General features: G+C 37.0%; 3 protein-coding genes and 1 non-coding gene across 5 annotated transcripts; 2 read left to right on the plus strand and 2 right to left on the minus strand.

Moving 5' to 3' along the window:
- The first annotated feature begins 431 nt into the window (after nucleotides 1-431).
- LOC113081522 (WD repeat-containing protein 20-like) lies at nucleotides 432-6282 on the plus strand. 2 transcript variants are annotated; one of them, XM_026253596.1, is made up of 4 exons: nucleotides 436-796; nucleotides 1845-2027; nucleotides 2516-3748; nucleotides 4718-6282. In XM_026253596.1, exons 1-4 carry the CDS (start codon nucleotides 539-541, stop codon nucleotides 4769-4771), a joined length of 1728 nt encoding a protein of 575 aa, XP_026109381.1. In that variant the 5' UTR covers nucleotides 436-538; the 3' UTR covers nucleotides 4772-6282. The 2 variants fall into 2 exon arrangements, with proteins under 2 accessions (XP_026109382.1, XP_026109381.1); XM_026253597.1 differs by lacking the exon at nucleotides 4718-6282 and having other exon boundaries at nucleotides 432-796; nucleotides 1845-1969; nucleotides 2516-2758.
- A 1413-nt stretch (nucleotides 6283-7695) lies between these two features.
- Nucleotides 7696-11594, minus strand: LOC113081518 (alpha-1,6-mannosyl-glycoprotein 2-beta-N-acetylglucosaminyltransferase-like). The gene is made up of 2 exons (XM_026253592.1): nucleotides 11457-11594; nucleotides 7696-9374 (listed from the first exon to the last, which is right to left on the minus strand). Exon 2 carries the CDS (start codon nucleotides 9164-9166, stop codon nucleotides 7814-7816), a length of 1353 nt encoding a protein of 450 aa, XP_026109377.1. The 5' UTR covers nucleotides 9167-9374; nucleotides 11457-11594; the 3' UTR covers nucleotides 7696-7813.
- A 623-nt stretch (nucleotides 11595-12217) lies between these two features.
- On the plus strand, nucleotides 12218-13831 carry LOC113081528 (40S ribosomal protein S29). The gene is made up of 3 exons (XM_026253606.1): nucleotides 12218-12374; nucleotides 13516-13615; nucleotides 13727-13831. Exons 1-3 carry the CDS (start codon nucleotides 12313-12315, stop codon nucleotides 13733-13735), a joined length of 171 nt encoding a protein of 56 aa, XP_026109391.1. The 5' UTR covers nucleotides 12218-12312; the 3' UTR covers nucleotides 13736-13831.
- A 1124-nt stretch (nucleotides 13832-14955) lies between these two features.
- trnas-gcu (transfer RNA serine (anticodon GCU)) lies at nucleotides 14956-15037 on the minus strand. The gene has a single exon. It is a non-coding gene; the product is annotated as a tRNA-Ser (tRNA).
- Nucleotides 15038-20950: the final 5913 nt, after the last annotated feature.

Genomic DNA, 20950 nt, shown 5'->3' on the forward strand with positions numbered 1-20950 from the left:
TTAGGAATAAGACACCCGCTTTTTATTTATTTTGTTGTTGTCATAGAATATTATTTTTATTTGTTGATTGCTATTTGTATTAGTTTTTGAGCATTCAGTTTTTTGAGCATTAATAAAAAAAAAACTTAACTCAGTTAAAAGCTGATTAACTTTATGCATTAGACATGTATGACTGAAACTTACATTTGACGTTCAAACTCATATTTGGTGAAAAGTAAAGAATAAATAAATAAATAAATAAATTAAACTGTAAAAACGAACTGAAATCCGTCATTTTTTTGATTAATTTTGTCCAGAAGGCATTATAAAAAAGAATATTTGTATTTTATTTTAAATATATATTTTACAAATTCAAATAGCCATATTGCATATTTTCGCCTTTTTATTCATTTCAAATTGTTTTTATAATGCTACGATCGAACAGTGTTTTCATCTGTATCTTCTCTCACTTGACTCGCGTGAACGCGCAGCGCTGTCGTACTCGCGCAGAGGAGGAGAGGGCGCGCGCATGCTCGTGCACGAGGCGGAATGAACGCTAATGTGGAAGATGGCGTCGGAGGGAGGTGGGAAGGAGTCGAACGAAATTAAAACTCAGTTCAGCACACGGGAGGGCGTTTATAAACTTCTGCCGAACTCCGAGTACAGCCGACCGAACCGCGTGTCGTTCAACTCGCAGGGCTCGAACCCGGTGAAAGTCTCGTTCGTGAACGTGAACGACCAATCCGGTAACGGCGAGAGAATCTGTTTCAATGTGGGCCGGGAGCTTTACTTTTACATTTATAAAGGCGTCAGGAAGGTAACTACATGGTGACAGCTCCTGGGACACTTTCGTCCGCTTTAAATTAGTTTCTGTCAATAAAACCTAGACATGCATGTGCAAAAACCAATGTGCATTGGCCAAGAAAAGGGTTAGAGTGTGCAATGTGTGTAAAGAATGTTTACAACCCAAGTTCCATGTAAATGCAATATAAAACAGTCGCTGATTTCGAGCAGATCGAGATTTACGCATGCGGTTAAAGTGGGATGTTATAACTTAGTGCTAATACACTTTGCAATAGTTTGTAGACATTGCTTTGGAGCAGATCTAGAGTTATGTATACTATTTGAGGCTTGCATTATGTTGCGAACATAGGCTGTATAAAAACAGGGTTGCGAAGAATGATAGTTGTTGTGTTTACAATCAAAATCAGTGGGTAACATGTATTATGTTGTATAAATACTGTTTAAAGCACAGTTTATGTGCTAATGCATCCTCAGATTTTAAGTTATGCATGAGGTTTTTTAATGTGCAACCTGTTGCATTAAATTAACAAAGGCTTTTGAGTGTAAACTTTTGTGTTGCAATACGATTGACATGTAAATGCATCCAAAATATCCTATGCATTCTGATTATGGGATAATCTGGGATTATGCGTAAAGTTAAGGTGGTTTACCAAATGCATTATTTACACTTTCAAAGTTAAGTGCATATACTAATGCATTTTAGAATATAATATTCACTGATTTTTGAACAGACTTACATTTAATTTACCGGGGTTCCTCAGGGCTCAGTGCTTGGACCACTTCTCTTCTTCATCTACATGTACAGCAGCAGCAAATACTTATTAGAAATAATTGATAAAACCTTGCATAAATCATTGTCATTTAATGGGACACTAAATGCATTCATATTTCAAACATGGATTGACATCTAGGTGTTGTTCAATTGCCAGAACTGATAGCTATGTTTATATATACATGTGTTTATTAATTGATCAGTCAGATAGATTGCACAGCATGCTCTCTTTAGTCTAAGATCATGCATATGAAGATGTTAAATTGCTGCTTATGTCTGATTTCACCAGGCCGCTGACTTGAGCAAACCTGTAGACAAGCGGATGTATAAGGGAACACTTCCCACGTGTCACGACTCTAACGTGCTGACCGCCACAGCGGAGAGCGTCTCGCTGCTCGTGGGCTTCTCTACAGGGCAAGTACAGCTCATTGACCCCATCAAAAAGGAAACCAGCAAACTTTTTAATGAAGATGTGAGTCCTGAACTTGATTCTAGGAACTTCTTTGTTTGTTTATTGCTAATTGTGACGTCAGAGATCTGGACTAGGTGTGGTCTTTGGGTTTCTGACTGAAAATTACATTACATTTTAAATCAAGTAATTTAAGTTTTTTATGTTAAAGAACATAAGCTTTATTTTTGCATAAATTAAAAAAATAATTTATATATTTTTTATTTAAAAAAAAAAATATATATATTATAAAATATTATTTTAAAGATGCCAAATTTGAATGTCTTTATTATAAATTCTTATTATTTTTTAATTTTCAAAATTAAATCAGAACGAATAAATAAAATAAAAATATTTGATTTGATAAAAATGTAATATATTTAGGACCATTACGATTTTTTTATTATTTTTTTTATTTTGTATAGTTTGCAACAACAATTAAATGTATTTTTGCACCGTTTTTTGCATCTTTTGTAATTATGTCTCTCTTTTTTGTTTCTGTTTTATAACAGAGACTAATTGAGAAGTCCCTGGTGACGTGTTTAAAGTGGGTCCCGGGTTCAGAGCAACTGTTCCTGGTGTCTCACAGCAGCGGATGTTTGTACCTGTACAATGTGGAGCACACCTGTGGAACGACTCCGCCGCATTACCAGCTCCTGAAGCAGGGCGAGAGCTACGCCGTTCACACCAACAAGAGCAAAGCGGCCCGCAATCCTCTCCTCCGCTGGACGGTGGGCGAAGGCGCGGTCAACGAGTTTGCCTTCTCGCCCGACGGGAAGTTTCTGGCGTGCGCCGGTCAGGACGGCTTCCTGCGGGTGTTTTGCTTCGACACGGCAGAACTGCAAGGCAGCATGAAGAGCTACTTCGGCGGGCTCCTGTGCGTTTGCTGGAGCCCCGACGGACGGTACATAGTGACCGGTGGGGAAGACGACCTCGTGACGGTCTGGTCGTTTTCGGACTCCCGGGTTATCGCTCGCGGACGAGGGCACAAGTCGTGGGTGAGCGTCGTGGCGTTCGATCATTGCATCACCAGCGTTCAAGACTGCGAGGAATTCTGCGCGAGCGACGAAGACTTCCAGGACCAGGTGCAAGTTAACGGAAGTCGCGAACGAGCAAATAGCGCGCAATCTAGACTATCCAATAGGAACTCTACGGATGGACGCGGCGTTAGCGTGACGTACCGGTTTGGCTCGGTCGGTCAGGACACCCAGTTATGCTTATGGGACCTTACAGAAGACATCCTGTTTCCGTTATCCAGAACCAGGACTCTTACGAACGCAATGAGCGGGGAAACCGGAACTATTTCTAACGGAAACAATAGCATGAATTCTCCTTTACCGCGGTCGAATAGTTTGCCACACTCGTCAGGCAGCAGCCCGAGCGGCAAACCCGCCAACAGCATCGTAGAAAGCGTCAACAAGTTCGCAACGTTAGCGTTGCACGAAATGCGTAAGGAGCCGACTCAGGAAAAGGAGCACAAACGCAATCACAGCATAAGCTACATCAGCAACAAGAGCAGCGACAAGCTCAACCAGATCATCGGCGCGCGAGCGGCTAAAACGCAGGCCGCTAAGACGCTAGGAACGAGCTGGTGTCCGCGCATGGAGGAAATCCCGCTGCTCGAGCCGCTGGTTTGTAAGAAAATCTCCCAGGAGAGACTCACTGTGCTGATCTTCCTCGAGGACTGTCTGGTCACCGCCTGTCAGGAGGGATTCGTTTGCACCTGGGCACGACCTGGAAAAGCGGTGAGTGTAGAGACTGCTCACTGCAAGTGAATGGGTGCCGTCAGACGAGAGTCTAATAAAAACATCACAATAATCCACAGTCCATCAGTGAACATCTGGAGAAGACAAAACCTGAAATAAATCCAGCATTAAGATGATTTTAACTCAAACACATAGAGTCTATAATCCAGAATAACACTTCCTCCAGTGAAAAAGTGTTCTGGTCTGAATCAGGAGAGAAATCTGCACAGATCAAGCAGCGTTTAAACAAATCTGTGAGAGACAACAGCAGATGCACTTTTTCACTGGAGGAAGTGTTATTATGATTATAGACTATATGTGTTTGAGTTAAAATCATCTTAATGCTGGAAGTGTTTGGACTCTCATTCTGACGGCACCCATTCACATCCATTGGTGAGCAAGTGATGCAATTTCTCCAAATCTGACGAAGAAACAAACTCATGTACAACTTGGATGAACTGAGGATGAGCACATTTTTAGCTATTTTTTGGGTCTTCAATTTTTTTTTTTTATCACTTTTTAGTGTGCATTTGTGTTGTATTAGAGTTATGAGTTCTTCTGCTCATCGAAGCTGCTTTTATTTGATCAAAAATACATAAAAATTTGTGAAATAGTTTTTTAATGTAAAATAACTGTTCTTTATGTGAATATCTCTTAAAGTGTAATGTATTTCTGTGATGCTCCGCTGTATTTTCAGCATCATTCCTCCAGTCTTCAGTGTCACATGATCTTCAGAAATCAGAATAATATGATGATTTACTGCTCGAGAAACATTTCTACATTGTTAGCAATGTTAAAAACATTAATATTTTAGTAGAAAGTGTGATGCATTTTATTTTTCAGGATTCACAGATTAAAGAACAGCATTTATTTGAAATAGAAATCTTTTGCATCATTATAAAAGTCCTTTGCTGTCACTTTTGATCAATTTAATGCATCCTTAACTTTTTTTTTTTTTTGTCTCTTTAGGGCCTGTTGTTGTCCCAAAACCCAGCCAACTCTCCCAGCGGGACGGTCGTATAACCGGAATCTAAAATCAGCAAAAAATATGTATTTTGCATAAACAAATTAAGCCATTAAATTTTATGCATTATTTTCAATTAAACATGTTTTCAGCCAAACTCTTAATTACTGTGATGCAATAAATTGTGAAGTACGACCGAAAGTACCATGAGTTTAATTAAAAGCTGAATAACTGGATGGTTTTCACTACTGTATTACGTGAATGTTTTTCACGTTTCAAGAAGCTGTTGTCATAAATACAATGAAAACGAATGTTTATTTGGGGGGGAAATATTTTGTCCTCGGCAGGTTTTGAGAATCATTTGCACTAAATAATTAGGATCATGTTTGGAGTCATAAAAGACTCCCTGTAAATGTAACTTGTGAGCATTTATTTTAATGTTGTTTCAAAGGAAACCGATCATTGTACAATGTGTAAATATTGTAAATTACAGATTTATGACCGAATAATCACACAAAATAGAAAACAGTTGTATTTCTAATGAAGAGGAGTATATATATGTATAAATTGATCTTAAATAAGCCTATGTTTGACTCGTGTTTCATTATCAGATGGTTTGAACATAATGACTTTGTGCAGTTTTTTATATAATTTGGTGTTAAAGATTGTAAATGTCTCCGGGATCCAATCCTTGCTTTCTTGTAATCAGCAGGTTTTATATTAGATTGTATAATTTCACATTTTTAAGCAAGAACAGAACAGTCCACAAACATTTAGTTCCAGTAAAAATGCATTGCACTTTTTTTTTTTTCATTCATTTCTGCATCATAAACTTCGGATGCATTCACATCTTCAAATCTGGTTCCGCCTCTCATTTGCATTCTGATTAATTACTAATTAAATACTAATTGGCACTGAACTAGTATATGCATGGTGAGTAATTCGTCTTGTTATGAGTCTTAAAGGTCAAATTTAGACAACCAGGGGTGCGTTCTCCAAAAGCATCGTCATTTCCAATTGAACTCTATTGGGAACAACAGAACTTGCGGCCATATTGGTTTAGGAAAATGCACTCCAAGTAGATATTTCCCTCTGAAAGTGCCTAAAATCCTCTTGTGGAAGCCTATAATCAGGATCAGAAGGGACTTATTGACTGTTAGAGCGTTCTCTTGAACTGAAAATCTGCAGAAGAGATTCAAACGTGGTAAAAGTGTTAAACAGAGCTATTCGAATTATTCAATTAAGTCAAAATATTTAATGCAAAAGGGCAAGGGTGTAAAACATGGACACCATTTCTTTTATTATTTAAAGGGATAGTACACAAAAGAAGGTATGTTGAAGAATGTTTCAGCCTGTTCAGTTACAGCCAATGGGGTCCAAAACAACCGGCACCCATTGACTTTCATTGCAGACAAAAAAAAAATTGTTAAGGCAATTAATTATTTATTTTATTTTTTTCACTGAAGACATTTTTTTTGGTTCGCATGGTTCATGACAAACCGAGAATAAAATATATCAAATTATATACTATTTTGAATTAGATTTTATTTTTATTTTGTAATTTAGTTGTTTTGTTATTTTTATTAGTTTTTTAATACTTCCAAAAAAAAAAAAAACTTCAAATAAAACCAAAATGAGAAAATAAAAGTATCCCTATATATATTTCTATATATTTTATTTCAATTAATGATTTTTTTTATTTAAATAATATTATTTTTGAATGGTTTTGAGTCTTCAATAAAATAAGGTTTGCAATAATAACCCCAAATACATTCAATATATTATTGTTGTCACAAACTACAGCTCCAAAGGTTACTTTCTCACTTTCTTAAATCTGAAAATCATCTGAAAGCCTGTGTAAATAGGACGACGCATCTATAAGTTGATGAGGAGTGTGAGAAACTCAATGCAATTTTAATGTCTTGCAAAAGCTTCAAAACCATTCTAGTACTGCAACACGTTCAATACGAAGCACAACCTTACACCTTACAAATTAAGCAAATAAAAAATAGTTCATCTGCATATCAAAAACAGCCGTTGTTTTAGCATAACCGTAAACAGAAGGTGGATTTATGATTAAAAGTACACTTGTTTGTAGCGCTGTACAGTGTTGGGGAAAGTTACTTTTAAAAGTAATGCATTACAATGTTACATTACTCCCTAAAAAAGTAACTAATTATGTTACTTAGTTACTTTTTATGGAAAGTAATGCGTTACGTTACTTTCACGTTACTTTTTAAATATGAGCAGGGCTTGATTGTTTTTAATATAAGAAGTTATATTATAGCAAATATAAAAGCCCTTCAACACCAAAAAGTGTAATGAATAAACCTCAGGCTGAAGGAAAAGTAAATTTGCGTCTGTAAACACAATAGAAGAAGGTTCGACACTCTTCAGCAATAAAAAAAAACGAAACAATGAAGCACAATTGTGAGTTTATTTTAAAGTAATTTTAGCTTATTATTATGGTTGAACTGGATCATCAAAGGTTACATTAGTAAATGAAATGGGATTAGATACATTTGTTATTTGACATATTTAATTATTGCAGGTTGTGTCCTTTTCTGAGTTTGCGTTTCACTTTTTTAATACTAAATTGTTTTTTTTATATTAATGCATATTCATTGAGTTTAGAACTACATCATGTTCAGACAGCGCATTGAAAATGTAACTTCGATATTTTCTTGTAAATTAAAAAGTAATGCATTACTAGTTACTTGGAAAAAGTAATCTGATTATGCAAGTTGTGTTACTTGTAATGCGTTACCCCCAACACTGGCGCTGTATATACACACACACACACACACACACACACACACACCCATAATTATAAGAAAGTTCATGCTTTTGCTGATGATTAAAATCATACGTAAAAACGTCGTCTTCAAAGTGGCACAAAAATGCTATTTAATAGTAGATATATGACAACAATAAACTTATTTTTCAGTGATAATACTTCAATGATGCTCATAATCACCAAATTCAAACGTCACATACTTTTTTTTTTATTTGGAATATCTCAATAAAACAGGCAATTTGAAGAAATAGTCCGTATAGAACTCTTAAAGGCTTTCGTTAGAGGATGCAAAAACAATACAAAGTCACTGCAATCGAAGGTAGCTCTTGCAGAGTTCGTGGTCCCTGATGTCTCCCCAACCTCCGTTTTTGACGTGCGGAGCCACTCCTTTGGCTCCGGAAGCTGGGAGTCTCTTGGTAATGAGCAGCTGTTTGGGGAATAACTGGTTCTTGCTGCTATGGAGGATGTTCTCGATCTTGGTCTTCTGGCTGGAGGGCATGCAAGCCGACTGCTTGTGGTGCATGCCGCAGTCTCCGGCGTGGAAGATGCGCGGCGCTTCGCAGACCATGACCTTCAGGAACGAGGGCAAGCAGGTCACGGTCAGGTGCTGCAATGACCAATCCCAGTTATAGTCGTCGTAGGTGCAGAAGGCATCGGTGCATCTGAGGAGTTTCTGGTAGGCATCTCTGTCCAGCGCCATTCCCATGTTATGCTCGGTGGACTTCCATGCCTTCACTTCTACTTTATTGGCTTTGCTGGAGTATCCGACGTGTCCGTAGCTTCCCAGAGACAAGATGTCGCAGTCGGGACACTGCTCTTTCTTGAGGGACACCATGTGTTTGAGTAGATGGTAGAAGTCGGGAGCGAGGTAGTGGTCCTCCTCGATGAGCAATAAGAGTCCTTGGTGCTCTTTCAAGACTCGGACTCGATCCCAAACGAAGTGTAGCTTCCACCACCAATGGTGTTTGGTCTGCGAGAACTTGGCTTCCCGATAGTGTCCGAAGGAGTCTGGGTACTCTGCGTTTAAGCAGCCTAGGGTTAAGGCGTCTTTCTTGGGAATGTCTCGAGGGCAATCTTTGGGGTCGTTCCCGGGGAACTCTTGAGGATAGAGTTGGATGCTGAAGGGGAAGAATATCTGAAGGACCAAGCAGAAGTCGACGGACGCGACTATCCGGTTGATTTCCGGCGACCAGAAGTCGTGGCTGAATATCAGCAAGACGTTCTCGATTCCTTTCGATTTCCTTAAGCTGTCCACTAAGAGGCGTAGGTATTCGGGACGGTTGTGGACTTGGACGACGACGACTAGGTCGTCCTTCTGGCGCGTGGAACGAAACTTCTCCTCGTTTCTTAGCGTCTGGTCGAAGTTGAGTTGAAAGACGATTCCTCTGTACACCAGAGTTGTGTTGTCCGTTTCAGATTTGGCAACTGGTTGTTGTTTTTCCGGAAGTGTTTCGTTGATAGTTTTACGTGTTACCGGGATCGTGACGTGTATTTGTTCTTGACCACCAATGCTACTCCGTTTCCCCGTTTCCGGCTCTTTGGAAAACACGGCGGCGCTCGCCTTCTTCGGTTTCCCGCTATTCCAGAAGCCGAATCCGCAGATGACCACCACTAGAGTCAGGATTACCACCTTTCGCTTGTAAATTCGGAATCTCATGATAGGCAGTCGCCTCGCGGGACGGTCGGAGACACGATTCGGGAGACGAGGACGGCAGGTTTGCGATGCCAAAAAGGTCTGCGTCAGCAGATTGGGAACGAATCGTTATCATAGAAAATGCAGCTTATTCTTGGTCCTCTAATTCTGGAATGTAATCGAATGACGGCGTTTCCCATAAGGCATTTTTCTTAGTGTCGCCTTTTAAAACCTGAGGAAAATAAGTGGATAGAATGATTTCAATTAGCATGGTTTACGTTATTTATTTTTTGCAAACTAAACGAACTTACGAAGCATGTTAATATTCATTGTAAGCAATGGAGTTTTAGTAGCTACACCCCCAAAAACTAAAAAAGTATTTTAGGACTAAATTTAAGATTAATGTATTTAAATTGCATATAAAATTTCCATATATTTGGATAACACAATTTCAACAAACACATAAACTTAATGTCATGCTAATTTGTCAGATTTATCCAGTTTATTTTTTACTTTTTAACATAAAAAAATTTATTTTATTAATGCATTTATTCGAATTGCGTAGAATCAACCTCAATTTGTTCACTGTAAAAACTATGACATTTATGCAGTTATAATATATGAACATTGTTGAAATATAGCTAGCTGTGGAACAAACAATATTGATTGTAATATATGTGTAATCTGTAAAACTGTGCAATCCAAATGGATGGAAATTATATATGCATCTTAAATTTAGGCCTAAATTTAAAAAATGCATCTGAAAGGAATCCAAATCATTTACGTAAAATGCCAAAGTATAAATAAATATAGCTCAACGCTTACTCAAACAAAAGCATTTAGTTCTCTTGAAACTCCTCTTAATGCAACCTATTGTTAGATCACAGACATTTTTATGATCGAACACAAAATGCTGGATGATTGTATTTCAAATGCAGATGAGATTAATAGTACAGTATTACTATAAAAATGTGGCCCTGGATTCAACTAAAGTATAAACTCACAGGAGTCCAGACCTAATTACTAGTCTCAGTGGATTTAACCTGAACAGCCACTAATTAGAAGACTAGAACAGTGATAGTACAGATAATACAAAAATAATGTTCCCAATACAAAGAAACCATCCACAACATTCTGTTAATGTAAAAAGCTTCAACATGCAACACTCATGGCGTGAGATGCAAAACAACAACAACAGCGTGATGCTACACAGTGGACAGTGATCTAATGCATGCATGCATATTTAAAAATATGCCAAGGAGCTTTAATTTCAGGTTGCTAACGAGAATAAGAAGCAGCATCTAAAAACTGGCTTCTACTCAATAACTAGATATTTGTAAATTATAAATTGCATGGTGCAAGGTCCTTCTGAATCCAGTTGTGAAAGTAATAATGATAATACATTTTATTTATAATGCACTTTATATTTCAACAAAAGACCAAAGTGCTACACACACACACACACACACACACACACACACACACACACACACACACACAAAGTACTCAAGTATTCTTCTAATAAACTGATTGTTTAATATCTGTACCTATTTCAATCACATCATATATTAAAAAAAATGCAAAAAAGTGCAATCTACTGGAACGTTGATGCTTCCAACATAACAGTCTTCTGATTAAATGAATGCATTACTGTACAGATTATCATAACATTTATTTAAACTAATAATACTAAAGCAGTACTGCATTTATACCGCAATCTGCAGTGAATCACCAGTACAAACAATCCCTATTTATTACAGATTTGTCGTGATCGGTGTGCTTTTAGCAGGTCAATGCATTGGTATTTTTAGGACCAAAAGCAGCAGTTCTATGAATAAACCTGCGGGAATACATGCATGTGGACGCGCATAGAGACACAATATTGGGGGAACGCGACCATGTTTACGCCACATTTGAATGACTGTCGACTAATGCAACTCTAGAGCTTAATAAAAGTGAGAAAGTGCAAAAATATGCACAGGCTAAAGTAAAAAAAAAAAAAAGGAATATGAAGCCAGCACGCAGGCATTCATTGCAGCTGCATGCTAAAGCGAGCAGCGGCGCGAGACAGAAAAAGCATTAAAGCCAAAAACATGCCATTGCACTCATCACAAACTGTATTGCTTTTTTGATATTACTCGTTTTGGATGACACGTAATCGAAGCACGCGCGTGCATACCGCTGTGTGTATTTTGGTGATGCACTGGAGCACTGGTTAGCTTTGCTGCTATCGCTTCTTAAAGCGGAATATTAAAGAGCTGCCGCAGTCGGATCCACACGAAACACAGAATCACAAACAGAATCAAAGCCTCACCGCAGGTGCACGCATGTATGGCGGCTGCCATGTCCACATAAAAGCGCATTTTAATTGAAAGCGCGTGTCATGCTCCGCGCGGAACCAAAGGCTCCCACAGTTTCGTCAGACCCCCTGGGGGCTGCGTGACGTCACGTCTCACACACCAGTCTCGTTTTATGGTTAAAGAAACACTGGAAAAGTTCAAGTGCAAGAAACAAAGCTCATTTTGTGATAATACTGATTGTTTCCAGATAGTACACACACGTCTGCCAGAAGTCTGTTAAAGATCTGGAAAGCGTCTGATGGCACAAGTACATCACGTCTATTTGACTGTATCTGCAAGACATATATTTTTAGTGTTTGTGCAACGTTTCCTATCAGGTGCCAAACAGACGTTTAGAAGATGACTTTAAAAGGATACTCCGCCCTTAAATGAAAATGTTATTAATAATTACATATTTCAGCAAATATGTGTTGGCTATATTTGAAAATATATTTAAAAAATAATAAATTATTTGCCATATGGGTTTATAATAAATAAAGTTATTAGAAATAAAGTGGCTTAAATTAACTTGTTAAATTATGAGCATATAGAGACAAAAGTAACTAAATCTGGGTTTTAATCATTTTAAAGATGAACACAGAGTGTTAAACACATCATATTATACATTAGAATATTTAGAACTATTCATTTAAAATGATATTACACTCATTGTTTTTGTTTTTATTTATGTTATGCACCACTCGACCGCTGAAGGGCGCCGTCGTCTGTGGTGACGCAGGAAGCGCCGCGAACCGCAGAAGGAGAACGTCTTTTTTTGCGCCTGCGCAGAAGCGCTTCTTCCTTTTCTTCATCCCGATCGAGAGAGACGAGATGGGCCATCAGCAGCTCTACTGGAGTCACCCGAGAAAATACGGCCAGGGATCCCGATCCTGGTCAGTTCTGCTTCTGTTGCGTGTTTAATGTGAAGAGGCTGTGGACGCGCGCTTGTGCGGCGTCGCGTGTCTGTTTAAAGTGTCTGAATGTGAAGCACATGGAGAAGATGCGCGGAAACATGGCGCGCCGGAACATATTCAACTATTCTACTTCCAGTCCGACGACTTTAATAGAAATGTGCAACTTTTATAGTGCCTCCCGTGTGTTTAGAGGAGTACATTAGTTCACTTCCAGGATAGAAATGTACTGCTATTTTACTCCGTGTCTTTCATGTCTTCAGTCGCGAAGAAATGAAGGTTTCTGAGGAAATATTCCAGGATTTTTCTTTATATAATGGATTCAACGGGCTGAGGATCAACTTAAAAAAAAAACTCTACACGTTCCCAGTCGAGCTATTAAAGCTTTTAACTAGCGATACGATCAATCATTTCTTAAAATAATTAGAGAAATTATGTAGTTTTTAAACCGCGAATGCTTAACGCATTACGTAGTGACGTTGGAAGTATCACGCGTGACGTAGACGGAAGTACCGTCCCATTGTTTACAAAACGAATATGCAAAGAAAGTACAAAAACAAAGATCGAACAACGAAGTCGGACTATTTCGAAGTTCGAGAAGAGAGACTGGCTTTTAGTGCTTCTTACAACGTGATTACGTCATAACCTGAAAAGTTTTCCTCAATAACCTTAATTCGCATCTGAAGAATATTCCTAAGCATTTATTCAGACTCGAGTTGTTTTGAACATGTATGCATATCTATCTTCCACTGAACATAAAATATATTTTGAAGAAGATTGACGAAAAACAATTCCTCCGTAAAGTGAGGGAATAAAAATACTCTGGCGACCATAAAGTGAATTAAATGACAGAATTTTCATTTTGGGTCGAACTATCCCTTTAAATTAAAGTGTGTATTTTTTTTTTTAATCTGATGATCGTGTCATCTTCGGTTTGAAGTTGAGTTGCATATAAACAATTGATGAAGTAATTTAACAAAATTGGTGTTCGTTAAAGCATTTCAGATATTAAGGCTCATAAGAGGTGCTTATTAAAGTAGTTAAATATCTTTTAAATATGTTTTGGCTGTATTTAGTCATGTTTCAATGTGCATTTCTAAGCTGTTCTTTCGTGTTTCTCCAGCCGGGTTTGCTCAAACAGACACGGTCTGATCCGTAAGTACGGACTGAACATGTGCCGCCAGTGCTTCAGACAGTACGCTAAAGATATCGGCTTCGTCAAGGCAAGTGTTCATGCATTTTAAGTGCATTTGAGATCTGCATTTTTGTTCGTAAACTTTAAGATGCATCAAAAAACTCAAACCTAACTCTTCTTCTCGGACTTTGTTTTCCAGCTGGATTAAACCTCGCTGGACTTCCAGGATGTGGAGTCGAAGACACAGACCTGACGTCATGAAGTTCCTCTAGAACAGTCAATAAACATGCTTTGTTTCTGTTCAGAAGTTGCATCGAGTCTTTCTTCCTCATTCGGGAGGGTTGAGAGATGTTTGAAGTCCATAAACCGATGCGTTATAGATTCTAATCTCCCACAAATTTCATAAGCATTTAATGGAAAACACTTAAACCATGGTTTTGGAAAGTAGTTGAAATAAAGAGGAGTTATGATTTGGTCGCAGACTTTTTAGCTGTAATCATTTTAATAAATTAAAATCCTAAACCTGACAAAGTTATGTGTAAACCTCACCAATTTTATATATACACAGTTAAAAACAGAACTTGAGCTGTAGAAGACATCAGTGTGGAACCAGGACAAGTGTTAAAGCACTTGGTTTCCACCTGTATTAACATAAGAACAATAGGAATTAAGTAGATAAATAACTAAACTCATGAACTGTTGAGTTATAATACAGACGTACATCAGAAATGACTCCAGTACTGAGCTAATAAGATGTTTGCTTTAATGTGTGCCTTGTATGTGGTTTTTAATATGTGATAGTAATGTCTATGTGGTTATTATAGTATATTATAGTGTAGTATGCTGTATTTTTTAATATATATATAATTTTTTCAATACACAGTGCTTTTCAAAAGTTTTAGATCACCAAGATTCTTAATGTGTTTTAAAAACGAAGTGTCTTCTGCTGATCAAGGCTACATTTATTTGATCATAAAAACAGTGATGTGACATATTATTACCATTTAAAATAGTAGTTTTCTATTTTAATGTACTTTAAAATGTAATTTATTTATATGATGCAATGCTGAATTTTCAGCATATTTTCCAGAGTCACATGATTCTTCAGAAATTATAATATGCTGATTTATAATGGTTGCTTTATATATATAAGAAATGCTTTTATTCAACAAGGATGTGTTTAATAATACAGATTTATATTGTTAGAAAACATTTCTATCTTAAATAAATACTGTTCATTTCAACTTTTTTCTTCAAATAAAGTTGAATAAGTTAATACATTAAAAAAACAAATTTTCATGATTTCTGAAGATCATGTGACTGGAGTAATGATGCTGAAAATACAGCGGTGCATCACAGAATTACTTTAAATGGTAATCGAACACACAGTAACCATAGCAACAGTGACTGTTTACACCTAAAAAGTGTCGACGAGGATGGGATTCGAACCCACGCGTGCAGAGCACAATGGATTAGCAGTCCATCGCCTTAACCACTCGGCCACCTCGTCTTGGCTTCGCTTCTCCTTCATGATTGGTTGAAGAACCAAGCAAGCAACGCCCTGCGCTATTTAATATTCATGAAGAACGCCTCCACTTGGGCGGAGTTTTATTTCTAAATTCCAATCATACTGGCTACACATCCTTCATGTTTAAATAATTTAAAGCAACCACTTTAAAACTAAGAGTTCAAAATGACGTCAAATCTACCAAAACATACTACATTCTAATATATGTAGCCCATCAATAAGTCAGAAATGAATAACACCAAATCTTCCTCAAATGGGAATTTATCAGAAACATTTTGTTTAAAAGCGACCAAGTTTGTAAATCTGCTGTCTGACACTAGATGGCAGAAGCCTAAAACATTTGAAGACTTCACCACTTTCTCATTATAACTGTAAAAACAGAGTCAATCTCATAAAGTAGCCTTCATAAACCCGAGCAGTCGACTCTGGCTTCTAAAGCACGTGACGAATGGGTTAAAAACGAGTTTATATCCGCCTCCAGACAGACAATAAAACCGGTTTAAGGTTAAACGCAGTGGTTTTACCTTTAGGTTTACAGCTGTCATCAGCTCAACAGTTTTATCATCCAAACAACCCAAACTATGACCTACAGGAGAACGATCTGAAGCCGTCATGGATATATATATATACAGTAAGGGATATTAATGGATGGCTGCTGGCCTTTAATGCTCTGCTTTAGGCTGTAAAATGAAAGCGAAGCCTCTTCCAGTCGTGTAACCCTTGGCTTGCCAGCTGTTTCCAAGATAACAGGATGTTTCAGATGCTGCAGGTTGGCATGGGAACATGGTTTGCATCCGCTGCCTCTGGATGGATGCTCATGAAGATACACTTGTTCATCACAGCCTTAGCCTCTGGGTGCGACCTTTGAACTTATCTTTTTTTTTCACACTCGCTTCACATGATTTCATGATGATGTGATAATAATAATTCTGGGGAAAACACTTGCCCGAGTTAGATGAGGATTCGGCAAATAATAGATGTGACGCCTTTATATGTTATAATTTTAAATTTTTTACTTTTTTGTTGCATTAATAAAAGTAAGATTTGCACATGAAATCATCCAGTGTGACATTATTTTCTTGACAATCATCCACCCCTCCAAAATGAGAAAATTTTTTTTTTTTAAATATTTTTATTTTTATATATTTCATTATTCATTCATTTTTTGGGGGAAATTCTTAATGGTGAATATTTTAATACAGCATTTTCTTTCTCTGTTTCAATAATATATATATATATATATATATATATATATATATATATATATATATATATATATATATATATATATATATATATTTGAATACTTTAATACATTTCTTCCACTTAAATTGGTATAAATTAATGGCAATATAACAAATTATTACTGTAAATTAATATTTAACAGTTATAAAAAAATAATTATATATATAATAAAAATAAGTTTTTTTGTTCAGTTAATACTGTAATTGTAATTCATTTAGCAGCAAAAAATAAAACTGCAGATGTTTTTTTCTTAAATATTAAATATTTGCATATGAAGTGCAATTGATAAATAAGTATAATTAAAGGCAGTATGACAAATTAATAGCATTTAGCATTTTAACAGTGATAAATAATATCGGTATATATTGTATATAAATATGTTTTTACAGAAATACAAATATTTATATGTTCATTATATAAATATGTATTTTTTTCTGGTAATTAAATGTTTATTTGTAAGAAAATTAGTTTTATATTTATATGTATATATATATATATATATATATATATATATATATATATATATATATATATATATATATATATATATATATATATATATATATATATATATATACAATGCACACAATACACATTTCATTTCATTTAATTTTTTATATAAATAATTGCAATTCTTCTGATTTTGGGGTGAAATATGAGGTTTGGTGAGATTAACTCTTTAATTATGATTGTATCCCAGATTATAATGTTGTTTAATTATAGAAACAGTGATCATTGGCAGTTCCTGTGGTGTGTTCGGTTGCTAGGGTATTATGGGTGTTGCTAGGTTGTTAGTAGAAAGTGTCTTCCTGTCTGGTGTGAATAGATCTGGGATCTTCTGTTCTATATATATATACATGGCTTGTGTTCCTCATCTCCTGTGCATCTGTGGGTTTGCACCGGTTTCAGTCCCGGCCGTGTCCTGAGGAGGCGCTCGTGCACCACACACATCTTCAGGATATCTTCAGAGTGAGCTGAAGGTGAAAGCCCTCTGTGAAAGGAAACATGCAAATAGGAGAAGTTAAGACGGTCAGATGAGATGGAGCTAATTAAATATTCCAAAGCATTTGAAGTGCACAGCACGGTTCGCACACAGCGCATCAAGCTCTGTGTGTGTGAGCTGCATGTTCTTATGTGTATTTCAGGAACAGTGTTCAGGGAAACGGGTCAGATCTGAGATCTTTAAACACAGAAGCTGTAACAGATGCTGGATGTGGAGTGATGGAGTCATTCATCAAGCTCAGGTATTACGGGTCTGCAGTGATGATGTCATCTGTACTTAATTCACTCACGGAGCCGAGTTCAGATCCCCATATCTCTGAGTCTCAACCATATAGGGACTTACAAATGAAGATAACAAATGAAAAGTTTGTTAGGAAACAACACCCAAAAGGATATTAAGAATATCTTTACTATTTCGTGAGTTATAGGCATGCGAACATTGGGAAAAGAGTGTTTTGGCACTCAATATGTTCTGTTATATGCAACTGTTTTAATAGAAGGAAACAAGATACAGTTCTAATTTCAACGTTATTTGTTCTTGAGATGTTTTTCTTTAAATGCAATTAATATCAGCTGTATGCAAAGCAACCCACGTTTGTTTTTGACTTCTGAAAACGTGTACAATTTGCACATGAAGCCATATTGAGATCCCCATATCTCTGGAACCGAAGCATATAAGGCTTTAAAAGTTGACATATGATAGAAAAAGTATGTTTAGAACCAACATCAAAAAGGATTTTGATATATAAATTAATAATTCTTGAGTTACAGGCACATACATTTGGGAGAAAATGCAAAAAAAAAGTGTATTTTCCCCCTAGTTGGACTGTCACTGTTGTCATATAATGCAACAAATATTGATAAAGTCAACAGATTTTATTAATCGAGCTTCCAATCTCGGTGTAAAAATAAGATCTCTAATATCATATTTACCCTCCGGTATTTTAGCTCTGAATCTCAGGTGAAAATTGTCATTTTCACACCCTTGTACAAAATAGTGGATTACTCAGTAAATATTCATCCATGACATTTAATATTTAGGCTTTCTTCAATATTCATGTGTTTCTTCCACCAGAAATAAAGCTCAATATTTTTAGCTGGAGATTGCTGGTTAAGTTAGTTAGTCGTTGTTAATTCACTAATATACTCACCGTTGAATTAAATGAAGCATCCTGTAAGATACAAGAGTCTTTCGTGAGCTGTGTGGTCTCTTCTGAACGCTGAGGGGAAGCTGAATCACTCTCAAGTGCAGAAAGATCAAGGAGTGACATTTAACATCACGCAAAGAGTCAATCACAGCGACCCTCTTTAGTCGGCTCTGGACCGGAGGTTTGGGGTTGTAGGTCAGGGATACTAAATAAAGTCCGGTCCGCTAACACAATCAGGCTTTTCAGTTCAGTTGCTTCCGTTCGCACCCGCACTGAAGTGAGCAATCTGATGCAACATGTTTGTATTCATTGAAAACATTTTTTTCTTAAGTATGACGTATGCATGATTTGTTATTTCTTGTCATTAGTTGCATGCTAACCCCCGATGTAAAATTTGTATTTTTATATATTTATATGCATTCCCTCAAACTCATGACCTGCTTAACTGTTTGGGTTAAACTAGTTTTATTAATGCATTTGTGCATTTTACAGGTTTGGGTCGAAAAAAAAAAAAAACTGGAAGATGAACATTTGAAGCACTCTTTGATTTCCAATCAACAAACTGAGTTTGTTGTAATCATAAAACTGAAAAATCTGTTAAATGATATGTAAGATATTCACATATGATGTGAAATTGATAAAAGTTTTACATTGTTAGTTCTAGTTTACAATTGCATGTTAACCTTATTGTAAACATTAACATTAAAGCATTTGTCAGCTTTTATTCAAGGCGGCTTGCAATGCACTTAAAGTCTGCTTCATGCATTTCCTTTGCTGTAATCTTAACTTTTTAACTTAAATATGATTTGCATATAAGGAGCACTTGATATATGCTTCGTGTATATTATTAGTCTTAGCTAACAATTGCATGTTAATCCTATTGTAAACATATTATTTTCATGCTTTTATTCAAGGAAACTTGCATTGCACTTAATGTTTACGTCATGCTAAGATTTGTCTCATGCATTCCCTGTGAATCAAACTCATGACTTTGGCATTTTTAGTGCCATGCTCAGTTGTTTAAATTACATTTTGACTCGTTTTATGAATGCATTTGTGCTTTTACAGTTACTACACTCTGGAAAACTCACATTACAAACATGCAGAAGATTGTCTGATAACATAGATGGCAGATCTTTATATTTATATTCCCATAACTACTGTAAATCCTGTTCACAGTATGGTGCAAGCACTGAATAAGATCGTTCTTCAGTGAACATAAATCTGAGTTGATAGCAATGGCAGACACACTATCACTTTTAATAAACAATATTTCTCTGAATCTTGCCCTCAGCTACAGTAGGGCTCTCAAACTGAGCTGCTTCTGGGGTGCAGCGAGCTTCGAGACGAGCGTATGATAGACAAGAAAGCCGACTTATATTCAGCTGGCTGAAATGAAAAGCTGCCCTTTTCTCTCTGTCAGACCGAATCAGTTTGAACTGCGCTCACTTACTCGATCAGTCGCTCCTCGTTTCCAACAGACAAACTGAGCGGGGCAAATGGAAAAGGTCTTCATTCGTGCGAAAAACCCAGAGGTTTAGTTTGAATACGAACGCACGGGTGCGATGAGGAGCGACAGGTTCGCTTCGAGAAGTTTGACCATTAATATCTTCAAGATATTTGAACAAACAAAATCTCATGAAGATTTGGATGAGTTTGTGTCTTCATCAGATCTGGAGAAATGTAGCATTGCATCACTTGCTCAATGTAAGTGAATGGGTGCCGTCAGAATGAGAGTCCAGACTGCTGAGACTGCTTCTCCAGATGTTCACTGATGGACTGTGGATTATTGTGATGTTTTTATCAGACTCTCATTCTGACGGCACCCATTCACTTTCACATGTTCTGGAAAACGTACATGCAAAATCAATGCAGTTCTCATTTACGTTTCAGATTGATGCTACATGACACACAAAAGCCAGCAGTCAACAATATCTAGTTATGCAAGAATAGGACGATGATTGTTTAATGGGAATTTCGTTCCAAAAGCCAAGAAGGAGGTGGATCCAGGAACGTGTTCAGCTCGGCGTCGGATGTTCATCACAGAATCAGAGTCTACAAACCTCTCAGCTTCAGGAAGCGCAGGGTGATTAGCCCATCGAGAAGCACAAAGAGCTTGATCTGCCCGGTGCCCGTGGCCTTGCATCTCCTGCGACGATAATAACGCTGAAGGACCAGAGATGTGTGGAACGAGTGGTGAAGCAGGATCTGGAGTGCGCTGTAGGTGGGTTTTTAACTTCGACAACTAACACATGTTTGAATCTGGCCTGGATCTTTCTCTCTTTCGCTTGACGAGTGGTTAAACTGTCGGTGAGTCATCATTTGTAACCCCGGCTCAATAAACGAGCGGATGAGCTGTCGTTCCTCATGCATTTGAATTGCTAATGGGCTGGCGTTGAGAATCTGCGTATGAGCCAGCACTGAGAGTGAAACTAACTCACAGCAGCAACGCTACAAACTTGATACATTTTATTTGAATAGCATGACAGTTAATGTATCG

The sequence above is a fragment of the Carassius auratus genome, unplaced genomic scaffold (assembly GCF_003368295.1).
Source record: "Carassius auratus strain Wakin unplaced genomic scaffold, ASM336829v1 scaf_tig00034518, whole genome shotgun sequence".
In the NCBI taxonomy this organism is placed as follows: Eukaryota; Metazoa; Chordata; class Actinopteri; order Cypriniformes; family Cyprinidae; genus Carassius; species Carassius auratus.